Source organism: Caenorhabditis remanei, chromosome IV (assembly GCF_010183535.1).
Source record: "Caenorhabditis remanei strain PX506 chromosome IV, whole genome shotgun sequence".
Classification (NCBI taxonomy): Eukaryota; Metazoa; Nematoda; class Chromadorea; order Rhabditida; family Rhabditidae; genus Caenorhabditis; species Caenorhabditis remanei.
Genome location: NC_071331.1, coordinates 21,211,403 through 21,224,288, shown reverse-complemented (window position 1 = coordinate 21,224,288; position 12,886 = coordinate 21,211,403). Strand labels below are relative to the sequence as shown.

Here is a 12,886-nt window from a genome sequence, read left to right as displayed (position 1 = left end):
ACGCTGGTTTTTAACCAAAGGGTTTCTGGTTCGAACTTTCCTAAATTTTACAAAAATTCGACGGATTGAACGTGAAAACAGAAAATATTTTTTGCGTGGTCAGGAAAACAAAAGAATTCCCCAAGAGAAATTCAGTAGAAACCATGGCTGACTAAAAGGTCCTGTAACTTCGGAGAGTGTGAATATTTTCAGAAAAAAATTTGGGAATGTACTTCCATTTACCTGAAGAAAAGGTCAGGATGGAAATTTTTATGAAAAATTGAGTTTGAAAAAAATGTTGCGGTCTCTACGTATGAGTCTTATTTTTTTCAAATTTTTCTTTTAAAATCTTGGTAAATTAATAAGTTTTTGTAGTTTTCTTTCTTTTCCTGTCACTTTCAACACATTCATCTGCCAAATAACGTTGCAAGTATGAAGGACTTTAGCACCAACCTCCCAAGTGGAACCTTTCGCTGAATTTCATCATTAAAGCGTAAGTAACAGATGATCCAATGGTGGAAATTGGTTGTTTTGTAAACCTAGATCATGTTCCAGTCATATTCTCCCAATTTTATAATGCGATCCTTAATATTTCAGTTCGAATGATTCAGTTCAGGAAAAAATTTCAAAAAATCAAAAAATTCAATTTTTCTGAAATTTTTTACTGATATGATCTAAAATTGTGTTGGAAATGAAAAAAAATGACATGATTAAATTAAAAATTATAAGAATCCATTAATTCAAAACATCAAAAATGATTTACCGGAAGGCCTCGAAAATTGAAATCGCACTTTTTCACATACTTCCCCAAAAAAGTGTTCTTTGGGGATAGAGATACGAGTAGGGACAACATGGATCCAATACCAAATTTTATGTAAATTTCGAATTTTAAATAAAAAACGCTGTTTTCTCGTGTAACTGCCGAGATAAAAACGATTTCATGAAAAAAACCCGAAAATTTCATGAACTTTCAAAATTTTCACAATGAAGGTGTTGAGCTGGAATTTTCTTCTGAATACAAAAAATGCTTAAAATAGTGTTTACAATAACTTCCAGTTAAGATTTCATACCTAACTACTTTAGGAAAAATTTTCGAAAAATATCGATTTTTTGATTTTCCTAGGTACCCAGGTGACGGACCCGGCCAAAAAGTACTCCAATTTGCTGAGAACACTTAATACAATCTTTGATCGAAATTATAGGCAAATCGGAGATGGTCAACTTTTTTCGGGTGCCTACGGGTGATCGAACGAGTCAGAGAGTGCGTCTTAAAATTTTAAATTACTAACATTTCAAACAGATTTCGTCATTTTTCACACTGACTAGGAACGTTAACACTTACAGGGACAATATGGTCAGTGTATTCTAAAAAATGTCAGTGAAGATTCAGGTTTTTTCAGAATCGTCCGGTTTCAATGTTGTAATAATGGTATTTTAATCTGTTCAATAAGTTTCTACTATCTTTTTTGGTATTCCTTCCTTTCGACTCGACAACGTCAGAATAAAATATGACGGAAATGATGCCTTTCAGTAATTTCTTATCAGTTGGATTGTTCCTTTCTGTTTGTGCTTAAGAAGAGTTAACACCCTTTTTGACGTCCAACTGACAACTTTTTTGGCAAAAATCTTCTTTTTTTTATCATTTTCACTGGAAAGAAGTCGGGGTTTTTTTTTGAAGTTTTGACTCCTATTTTGCCACATTTCGGATCATTTTTAGGTTAGTGGCCTAGAATCACCTCAAATAACTTCAAAAATAGGTTATCACGGGGCTCAAAACTTTGGAAATTACACAAGGAATTGAAATAACCGCACGATTTCAAACTAAATGTTAGAAATACCAAGCAAATAGAAAATTTGCATTTTAAAAAAGTCGCCAAAATCGCCACTCGTCGTCGCTCTGTTGGCTCTCATGTTTGACGTTCCTCGTTCCTCAATATACAAATTTTTTGACATATTCACATTCTCTATAAAATTTCTGAAATTTTGTGCCCCATGTTGTCTTATTTTGGAAAATTTTTGAAAATTTTATGGGAATTCTAAATATAGCAATAGTGTTGGATTTGGTAGCCTAGGATTCTCAGATTTGAATTTCTAGGCCACCAAGTTTTCCAAAATGTTGATTCCAGCCGAATTCAACCATAGCTGTGCAGTTCACGACGATTGTTACGATGGTCAACGTGGACAGAAACATTGGAGGAGGAACTTTGTGTAAACCTTGGCTTTCTAGGCGACCAATCTGAAATTACTCTGTTTTCGGTGACTTTCCTTGTTTCACACAAATAATTACACTATTTCAAATAGAAAATTCATTTCTTAAGCATCAAATTCATTTCTGTACAAAAAAAACAAGGAATTTTGAAAATTCCCAAAAAAAAATCACAATAATACAATACAAAAAAACCCGTCCTTGGTAAAATATTTGGCCCATATATTTTCAGAAGAATAAAGTGAACATAGTATCGCAGATTACTGTAGGTTTTGGGTACTGTAGCTCAGACATATCATCACACAATAACCGTCTTGAGTGCATCATTCGAATTGATTTCAATAGTTGCAATGGATCCACGTGGGAACGGAATTTTTGTGGATCCATCCAACACAAGGTATCCGTTTGTACATCTGGATTCCAGGCGGATTTTCCGAGCGAATCCGCGGGTGGCCGTCCGTTTGTAGGTGGCGTTGAAGATTGGCTCACGGATTGAGAAGGCGAAACCTGAAAAATGAAAAATGTGAGACTTAAGTACAAAACGAGTGTCAGATTCAGATTCTTTGTAAAATTTCTGAAATTTTGAGCTCTATAACGGCCTATATTGGGTTTGGTCGGATAGGCCCTGTTAGGCCTGTAGGCCCCCTCGAAAAGTTAAAATGCTTCAAAATATATTAATATGGGGCTCAAAAGTTTGGAAATTTTATGGAGATTTTGTAAATTTAACTTATTTGAAGCTATTGATCCAGAAAACTTAGTTTTGGGGTGTTTAGGATAGACGAAATAGAATTTTCAATATACTGTCAAAACACCAAGTTTTCATAGCAATTCATATAAATATTCAAGTTTTTCATAAAATTCCCAAAATTTTGAGCCCCATATTGACCTATAATGAAAGTGGTCAGTTAGGCCCTGTTAGGCCTGTCAGGCCCTGTTTAGGCCCGAAAATTTCAAACTCATCGGAAATAGGTCAATATGGGGCTTAAAATTTAGGGAACTTTGTGAAAAACATAAAAATGATAATGATATCTTTTGAAATCTCAATTTTAAAATTTTAGGTGGAATGTTAAAGTTTTTCTTGAACTTAAGTTATCAAAAATCAACAAAATCATGGTTTTTAGAATTTTTATTATGAATTTTTGAATTTATCATAAAATTTTCAAAATTTTGAGCCCATATCGACCTACTTTGGAGCATTTTTACTTTTCGAGGGGGCCTACAGGCCTAACAGGGCCTGAGCAACCTTAATGGATGCAGGTCGATATAGGTGTCAAAATTTCGCAAATTTTTCAAGGATTCCAGATTTTATAATTGTTTTTCACCAAAAACCACATAAAAAAGAGAGAAACTCACTCGGATGATCCGGCTCAAAAGGAATTTTCTCATTGACAGTGGTCACAACTTTCTCCACCAAATTCCTGGTAATCGGCACATTGATTCCAAGTGATTGGAGTGCCTCGAGTACAGAAGTCGTCGCATTTTCATCGATTCGATTCATTCCAAGATACCAACTAGTCGATCCTGTCCCCGTGGAGACAATCAATCCAGATGATTTCTGTTTGACCGTCTGCGAATCATCAATCGATATATTGTACGTGGAAACCTTGGCAGCCTCATCCTCCCCGATAAACACCTCGTTTAACGCCAAATTTGTCACTTTCTTTGCCGTCTTTTTCATAGAAAACAGACTGTTCTTCTCAGCTACCGTAACCCGGATACGACTTCTCTGTACCCAATTCAAATTTCCAGATACCAGACGTTCGATGAGATTTCTGGGCGGAGTCTTGCCCCCGACACACAAATGTCCTTCAGAACCGATCGGGTCAGTATTGATTCCAATAATTGGGGTTTGGTCGCTGACTGCCGAGGCGGCTGCCAAAAAGGTCCCATCTCCACCGGCTGAGATCACTAAATCGGTGTCCGGGAGGTACTGTACGAGTTGTTGTCGAGTGACCACTCTGGCTGAGATCCCTGCTTTGCTGAGCTCGTTGACGATCTGTTGGAAGGCTTGCACTTGTTTCTTCTCGTTTTCCAGGAGCTCTGCCACGTTGGTGCCCTTTTGTTGGAGGTGTCTGGAAAGTTTTTATTGTTATTTTTGAATTCTCTGTAAAATTTGATGAATTTTGAGCCCCATATTGACCTATTTTCGTTGAGGTCGGATAGGCCCTTTTAGGCTTGTAGGCTCCCTCGAAAAGTCTAATTGTTCCAAAATAAGTCAGTATGGGGCTCAAAATTTTGGAAATTTAATAAGAAAGTTAAATATGACAACTACTTTGTATGAATCTCAAAATTTTAAGAAATTTTAAAAAATCGTAAAATTTCAAACACCAGAAAAGTGAATAAAACTTGGAAAATCGAGTTTTTATGATAAATCATTGTGTTTTTTCGGATTTATCACAACATTTCCAAAATTTTGAGCCCCATATCGACCTATTTCCATTAAAGTCGTTTAGGCCCTGTTAGGTCTGTAGGCCCCCTCGAAAAGTCAAAATGTTTCAAAATAGGTCGATATGGGGCTCAAAATCTTGGAAATTTTGTGGAGAATCTTAATACTGTACTCATGTTTGATGATTCAGCCGCTTTGTACAAAAAATTTCAGACAAATTGCTATTTTCAAAAAAAAAATTCGAACATTTTTTTTTCAAATTTTTTTGTTGTTATTATCGTATTGAAACTTACTTTTTCAACTCGGCATCTGTCATTCCAGTTTGCTCCTTTTCCCACTGCCATCTTGTGCTTTTGCGGAGGATCAGAGCGGATCGGATGGGCTGAAAATTCAAGAATTTTCTTTTTTTCAAATTTCCTTCTCAAATATATGGTTCCAGACCTAAAAAATTTGATTTCCTTGCAAAAAATCGCATCAAAATCATGTTTTTCCTCTTGGAAAACCCACTTTTGGCACTTTTCGGGGTGAGTCGCCGGTGTCTCCTAGTTATGTACACTATCTCAGTTTGTCAAGGAAAAATGGACGGTTTTCGGTGAAAAATAAATGGTTTTCGAGGCGGAATTTGTAGTTTCAAACGGAAAAAAATCGAATAAGAAAGATATTTAGAGTACAAACTAAGTTTATAAATTGATTTTTTGGTCAAAAATTTTTTTCGAAAAATTTTTTCAGACTTTTTCAAACTTACCAATTGCTGCCGACTTCCACTGGAATTTGATTGTGTCATTGGTGAAACGGGGCGTGCCACGTGGCTAACGCATTGGGAAATCGCCAAGGCGGCCATCTCTTGAGTTGGTGAGAAGGGAAGAGAGAGAGAGTGGCTGAAAATTTCAGATTTAGTGGTTTAGGATGGAAAATTGGAAGAGAAACAAAAAAAGTCAAAAAATTAACACGGAAAATTGGAAAAATTGAAAAATTCTGAGAAAAATGAGCCAAAAATCATCAAAATTGAAGGAAATAGAGTTTTCAGGGGATTTTTCTGGATTGTTTCAGAAAAAGTGGTTTTTCAAAGTAAAAACGGGATTTGACAACTTTCTAGTGTGAAAAATCAAGTTTTTCAGCAAAAATCAGGCTTAAAACCTCAAAAAATAGATGAAAAAGAACAAAAAACGGTTCTTCATTTTTCAGGGTTTTTGGAGATTTTTCAGCAAAAAAAGTGGTTTTTCAGGTTTAAAATAGGGTTTTCAGGTTATTTAGGTTGAAAAATCGCGTTTTTCATCAAAAATCACATCTAAAACTTCTAAAAATTAGCGAAGAACCACAAAAAAACGGTTCAACTCGATGGATCCGAAAAATTTATTTTTTCAGAGTTTTTCGGGATTTTTTTGCGGAAAAAGTGGTTATTCAGGTTTTAAATAAGGTTTTCGGATTTCCTAGGTTGAAAAATTGCGTTTTTACTAAAAATCACGTCGAAAACCACAAAAAATGGTGAAAAACGACAAACAACGTTTAAAATCAGGGATGGCCGAGTTTTTTGAGGGCGGGGCCTAGAATCCCAACGTTTGGGTTTCTAGGCCACCAAATGGGGAAATTGGTGTTTTAGACATTTTTTAAAGAAAAAAAAGACTAATAGTTGTTTAGGAACAGTCAAAGTTTTGAAAACTTGAAAAAAAATTTTTTTTAAACTTCAAAAAAAAATTTTCAGTTTTTTTCAGTTCTAAATACCCTAACTTTTTCTCAATACTGTCACATGAAGAACCGAAAACGCCAATTCTTATCAATTCAAACCTCGAAGAAAAAAACTCACTGATAAAAAAATCAAAGAACTACCCCCTCCCCCCATAACAAAAAATGGCACCATATTTTCTGCTTTTCTATTTTATTTGAACCTCATACAGGCTCCGCCCACTTTTAGACCGGAACGGTCTAGAAGGGGGCGGAGCCTAGAGGAAGGAGAACGGAAGGAGGGAAGAAATGTGTGGGTGGTATGGTATGGGCTCACGCGGGAGCCCCGGCGGGAGAAAAAAAGTTTATTTATTTTTCGAATTCGATGGAAATTGATCATTTCAATTTCGAATGGAGAGAAGAAATGTTTCTATTTGCACATACGTTTTTTTCTTTTCCTTGGGGTGTTGAAATTGAGATTTTGCGTGGAGCCCCCGGAAAGAAAAAAATTTGAGGAATTTTTCAGAAATTTTGAGTTAATGGAAAAATAGAAAAATCGGCAAACTTCAAAGAGGTGGTACGGTATCTTTAGCCCACCATACTATATTAAAATTAATATAGTTGTGTAGATCAAAACTAGAGCTTCATTTTTGTAGTTGACAACTTTTTTGTACAACACCTCCCTAAAAAGTTATAAGTCATTGAAGTAGGGGAGCCCAGTGCAAAGGAGCTACGAAGGTACCTAACTTCTAGGAGCTGTATCTCATTGGGGCGTGGCTGAATCAAAAAGTTGTCAACTATGAAAATGAAGCTCTAGGTTTGATCTATCAAATAAACATACGTTTTAAGGCAAAAAAAATCTGAAAATTTGGGAAGCTTTGGAAAAGAACTAAATTTTCAAAAAAAAAATTTTGAAATTGTTTTTTTTTAAACTACAAAAACTACAAAAACCAACCTCCATATACTAATTTCTACACAATTTTCTCCCAATTTATCATTTGAAAACTCCAAAATAATGTCTTCCTTATCACTGAAAAATGTGAAATGTCGTTTGCTCTCTGCTCTTCCGACGAAACCATTCTTCGCCAAGAAAAGAAAAAAAAAGTGAATAGCAGAGAACGATTATTTGAGTGAAAAGGTCTGAATATATAAAGTGTGAGAGAGAGAGAGGGCACATGCACAAACACGAAAAGAAATAAGCGTAGATCACAAAACATTGTGTCCATTGGAAAAGGGGGGGGGGATGATGACAAATAGCTGTGTCCACTTACATGAGAAGGGTCTGACGAGATCACAAAAAATAAATGTGTGTGAACTTTTGAAGGTAGAGGATACTGTAGGCTAGACTGGAGGTCACGAAAAACACAGAAAGCACAATTTGAAAAACTTCTAAAAAGTTCAAAATTAGAAATTTAGGTTTTTTGAAGAAAAATTTGATTTCCCTGACTCCAATTTGTTTTAATGATCTTTTTTGGATTTCTGATCCCTCAAAACCTCTATTTCAAAAAAGCAAAAAAATTTGTACCCCATGTGGAATCGAACTCTGGTACCTCGGGGTGCAGTGATTACTGTCTACCTTCACCACTCGGCCAGAACTGAAAATTTTGAAAAATGTGGGAAATTTCAAAATTTTCGACAAAATCTTCATTTTTTTCATTTTCCCGCTTCAAAACTGTCAATTTTTCTCGCTATTTTGTAGTCTCACATGTCTTTCACGTGTATTATTGATAATGTCCAAAATATCAAGCAAATTGTACAGTGATAAGAGATATCAGGTGAGAAAATGTTGTATACAAAGTGATCACATCATTTGAATAAACATACACATATAATTAGAGATATCTGCTATATACAGGTTCCATTTGCCCTTCTCAAAAAGAAGAAGACCGGAAGGAACAAGGGAAGAAAGACAAATATTTTGCACTTCCCCCTCGCACCTATTTTTGAACATGAAAATGACGTGTCCGGTGCAAAATTTAGCCTGTTGAACAAGAAAAACGGGAAAATTTGACCCCGGTTTTCTTTGTTTTTTGGAGTCAGGAAATTGAAAAAATGGTGGAAATGAAGAGATTTTAGATGTTATATGGACGAATATCAAGCTGAGATATTGGAAAAAGAGGGAAAATGAGATTATGATTGGAAGAAAAATGGGAAAAAAAACGTTTTTCAAAATTTCAGTTCTGGCCGAGTGGTTAAGGTAGACAATAATCACTGCACCCCGAGGTACCAGGGTTCGATTCCACCTGCGGTCAATTTTTTTTTGCTTTTTCGAAATATAGGTTTTAAGGGGTCAGGAATCCAAAAAAAATCATTGAAAGCGTCAAAAACTCAAAAATTGATAAAATTGACCCAAAAATCATGAAAAAATGGTATAATTCGGTTTTTTTCACTCACGAACATCTCAAAGTGGTTCATGGTAATTTAAAGGTAATTTAAAGCTGAAAACCAACAAATTGTGAAAATTTTAGATCAGAAACTGCAAAAAATGGTCGAAAACTCAGAAAACACGTAAATCTCAACTTCGCTTTACCAAAAAAAAATCATTTTTCAGCAAAAAAAACACAAAAATCTCATTCCCCACTATTAAAAACCCCAAAAACTCTCCAAAAGTCGCAATTTTCTCCTCCAAAAAAGAAGAAAACGCAGGAATAAGACGACGCGATAAGATACAAAGACCAGGTTGGCAGTGTGCCAAGTAGTTCTTGGTGGTCGTTGGAGTAGAGGTGAGAGAGAATGAGAAAGAGAGACGGAGACAGATGGTGGGTAATACGAGCAGCTCGGGTAGCAGAAGAAACAAAAAAAAGGGGGGCTTTCTAACTGATGAGATAAATATGTAAAACAATAATAATAATAATAATAATGTGAGAATGACGAAATGGGTACAGCAGAGGTCACAGGTGTGTAGGTGGATAGAGGGGATAGAGAAGATCGATGACGTAAAAGAACAAAAAAGCTTAAAAATGGGGAAAATTTCAGACATAGAGGTCCCGTCTCGATTGTTGTGAAAAAAATAGTGAAAAGAACCGAGAAAATCGGTAAGACTGAAATTTCAGACAGTCCGGTGGGGTCACATTGCCTTGAATTTATGTTTATTATGTAGATCAAGGCTGGAATTCTATTTTTGTAGTTGACAACTTTTCAATCACACTAAAGGCTCAAAAGATATGAGAGACGCAGAGAAGCTATAGTGTCTGGGTGTCTGCGCTCTCCCTCCCTCTCTCTCCCTCCCTCTCTCTCCTGTTCTTCCTTTAACCCTTATATCTCGAAAACTATTATTGCTATCAAAAAGTTGTCAACTACAAAACAAATTTACATAAAATTCTTCACATTTTCTTAGTTGACAACTTTTTGATAGCCCCGCCCCTTGTTGAGATATAAGGGTTACAAGTAGAAAGAGGGAGAGAGAGAGAGAAAGAGAGCGCAGACACCGAGACACCCTACCATCTCTGCGTCTCTCGTATCTCTTTATCGAAAAGTTGTCAATGAAGACCAAGGTTTGATTCAAAAGAAAAACAGCATCAAAAAACATATTTTTTATAGAAAAAGGGGAATACAAACTACACAAAAGATTGTGTCAACAACAATAAAAAGTTCAATTTTATAGTTATTGCGAACATTTTGGTGATGGTGGGTACAGGTACAAGGAGACAAACATCTAAAATCAGGAATCAAAATTCACAGGGAAAAAATGGGAAACATGAGTAAAAGTGACATAAAAATGGCCCAAAATACCAAAATTAGACCTAAAATAGTCAAAAATTTCGAGTTGACATTCTTAGATCGATTATAACTAAGTCTGAATAAACACTAGAAAATTGAAATTACTACCAATCGAAAGCCCTTAAAATTGTCTAAATATTCATCGGATGAATTTTTGGTACTGGTCAAAATAACTTTCCTTTTACGGGCGGTACTCATTAACCTCGTTAACTCATTGTCTACTGTAGCTACGTAGGTCAAACTTATATCATTCGAAAGCTGTTGTTGAGACGGTTCTAATGATACTGAAATGTATTGGCTGGGGTGACGTTGACGCGTTTTACAGACATATCAAGGTATGGGGGTTTACATTACTGCCACCAGATCACCTACTTGTGTCCTGATTTTCCACCGCTAGGAATTTTTTCAAAATGTTATTTTTTGTACCATCGGATAGCCCTTTTCAGGACGGTTCTAATGATACCAAAATTTTCTGGCTGGGGTGACGTTGGCGCGTTTCACAGTGCTTTGAATACCAAAAAGTCCAAAATCTGATCTTGTCTCAAAACAACAAATACGCAAAGAAACGCTTCGCTTTTCAACGAAAATTGGCGCGTCTCCATCCAAATCAATGATATGATATATAAGATGACGGAAGGGGGAGAAGACGCCCCCAGGGGGGACACTATATCTTATCATATCATCATGATATAGCAGTCACACACAGCCACAAGTTTTTTGGTTCTTTTTTTTCGAAAAGGGGGGTTGGGGGAATTTCGAAAAGTAATGGCGCCAGTGGGTCAATAGCTATAATGATAATGAATTTTTTTTTGAAGGTTAGTTCGTGGTCAGAAGACGTCGTGTCACTGGAAACTGTACTTTTCTCCTTTTTTTCGTCTAGAAGAAGACGAAATATACGAAAAGTAGTAGTAGAAGCATAGTACACACACATATATGTATAGAACTGGAAATTTAAATTCCACTGGAAAAAAATATTGCTTGGATTAAAAAACAAAACAATCAGAGAAGATAATCTTGCTGTGGAAGGATATATGAGATATTTGTTGGCACGGTGCCAAATTTCACGACAATTTGCAGAAAATTTGAAAACTTTAAAAAAAATTGGTTTCTGGCACCTTGCGAAGTCTCAAGAAACAAAGAAACCTAAAACCTCAATGCCCGTACTTGACTAATCTCTGTCTTCCTGTTACTCTGCATCAACTATTCTGTCCATTTTCTATTTAAGACACCGAAAATGTGTGCTTATAAAGGATCAGAGGTTTAGATCTTCTTAGTTAACAACTTTTTGATATTGTAGAGCAGTGCTGTGCGGAAGTAAAATTTTCAAAAATGGAAGTTGGAAGAAAGAAGAAGGAATTCCGCACAGCACTTCAATGAAGAGATAAAAGGGTTAGAAGTAAAAAGGAGTGAAAGAGAGCGCAGGCAGATTCCCCAAATTTATATTGAAAAGGGGGAGGGGCATACAAACTACACAAAAGATTATAGTGAGAGAGTATGTGACAACCTGAGTCAACAATAAGAGAAAGTTCAATTTTATAGTTATCGAGAACACTATGGTGATGAGTACATAAAATTCTACACATTTTCTTCGTTTACAACTTTATGATAGCACCGCCCCTTGTTGAGATATAAGGGTTACAAGTAAAAAGAGGGAGATAGAGAGAAAGAGAGCGCAGACACCGAGACACCCTTCCATCTCTGCGTCTCTCATATCTCAAAAAAAATGTTGCCAACAAAAATGAAGATCAAGGTTTGATTCACAAGAAAAAAGAAACCAAAAAACATATTATATATAAAAAAGGGAAAATACAAACTACACAAAAGATTATAGTGAGAGAGTATGTGACAACTTGTGTCAACTTGTGTCAACAACACAAAAAGTTCAATTTTTATAATTGAGAACACTTTGATAATGGTGGGTACAGGTACAAGGACAAACATCTAAAATCAGGAATCAAAATTCACAGGGAAAATGGGGAAATATGAGTAAAAGTGGCCCAAAAAGACCAAAATAGTCAAAAAATGCATTCAAAAATTTCGACGCTTGAAATGAGACTGAATTAACATTGCTTGTACGGGCGGTTCAAACTGACTACTTTTTAACCTCGTTAACTCACTGCTTACTGTAGCTATGTCGGTCAAATTTATATCATTTGAAAGATGTGGTTGAGACGGTTCTAATGATACCAAAATTTTCCGTCTGGCGTGACGTAGGCGCGTTTTACAGCGGTTCGAAGTATTGGAACATGGCAACAAGCAGACTTCTTTAGGACCTCTTTTTTTATCCGAAATGAAGCTTTTTGATAAACTTCTAACACCATTGAATAGCTCTTGTTAAAACGGTTCAAGATCAAACACGGACCTAAAATAGCCAAAAAATTTACTATAAGGAAGTGAAAATCATAAAAATCACACATTTTCCTATACAGGGTGGCTAATAAGTATACGACGCTCTTATTTCTTGGATATTCGGCGGGAAAACGCTTGAATCGACAAAAAACTTTTTTAATAGTTGGAATGTTCGAAATAGATTTAGTATACAAAAGGAATTTGAAGTTGGATACTTTGGCTTTGATGCAGGCCATCAGACGTCCACTGCAAAAATCGCCTGTGCGCCGCAGGTAGTTGACGTCTACATCGTCCTATATCTTCTGAAGGACGGTTTTGAGAACAACGGCCATGTTGTAAGAGATTCCTGAGAACTTGCTCTTCAAATATTTCTACACGATAAAATCTATTGGATTGAGATCCGCCTACGAGGAAGGCCTAAAGTGGTTGTTCCAGTAGCCAGGAAAATAAATAAGATGGTGAATTTTGTTGATTTGGAACTGTGTGACGTAGCCCAATATTGTTGAAAGATGAAAAAGAGTCCAGCAGAGTTTTGAGCTGTACAGAGGAACAAAACATCCTTCAAAACCAAGTTTTGGAGGACC

General features: G+C 36.0%; 1 protein-coding gene across 1 annotated transcript; it reads right to left on the bottom strand.

The window, feature by feature from the left end:
• Positions 1-2,483: 2,483 nt before the first annotated feature.
• GCK72_015536 (uncharacterized protein) lies at positions 2,484-5,412 on the bottom strand (the record flags this gene model as incomplete). The annotated part of the gene is made up of 4 exons (XM_053730945.1): positions 2,484-2,692; positions 3,539-4,257; positions 4,865-4,953; positions 5,317-5,412. The coding sequence occupies 4 exons, from the start codon at positions 5,410-5,412 to the stop codon at positions 2,484-2,486; spliced, it is 1,113 nt and encodes a 370-aa protein (XP_053585717.1).
• Positions 5,413-12,886: the final 7,474 nt, after the last annotated feature.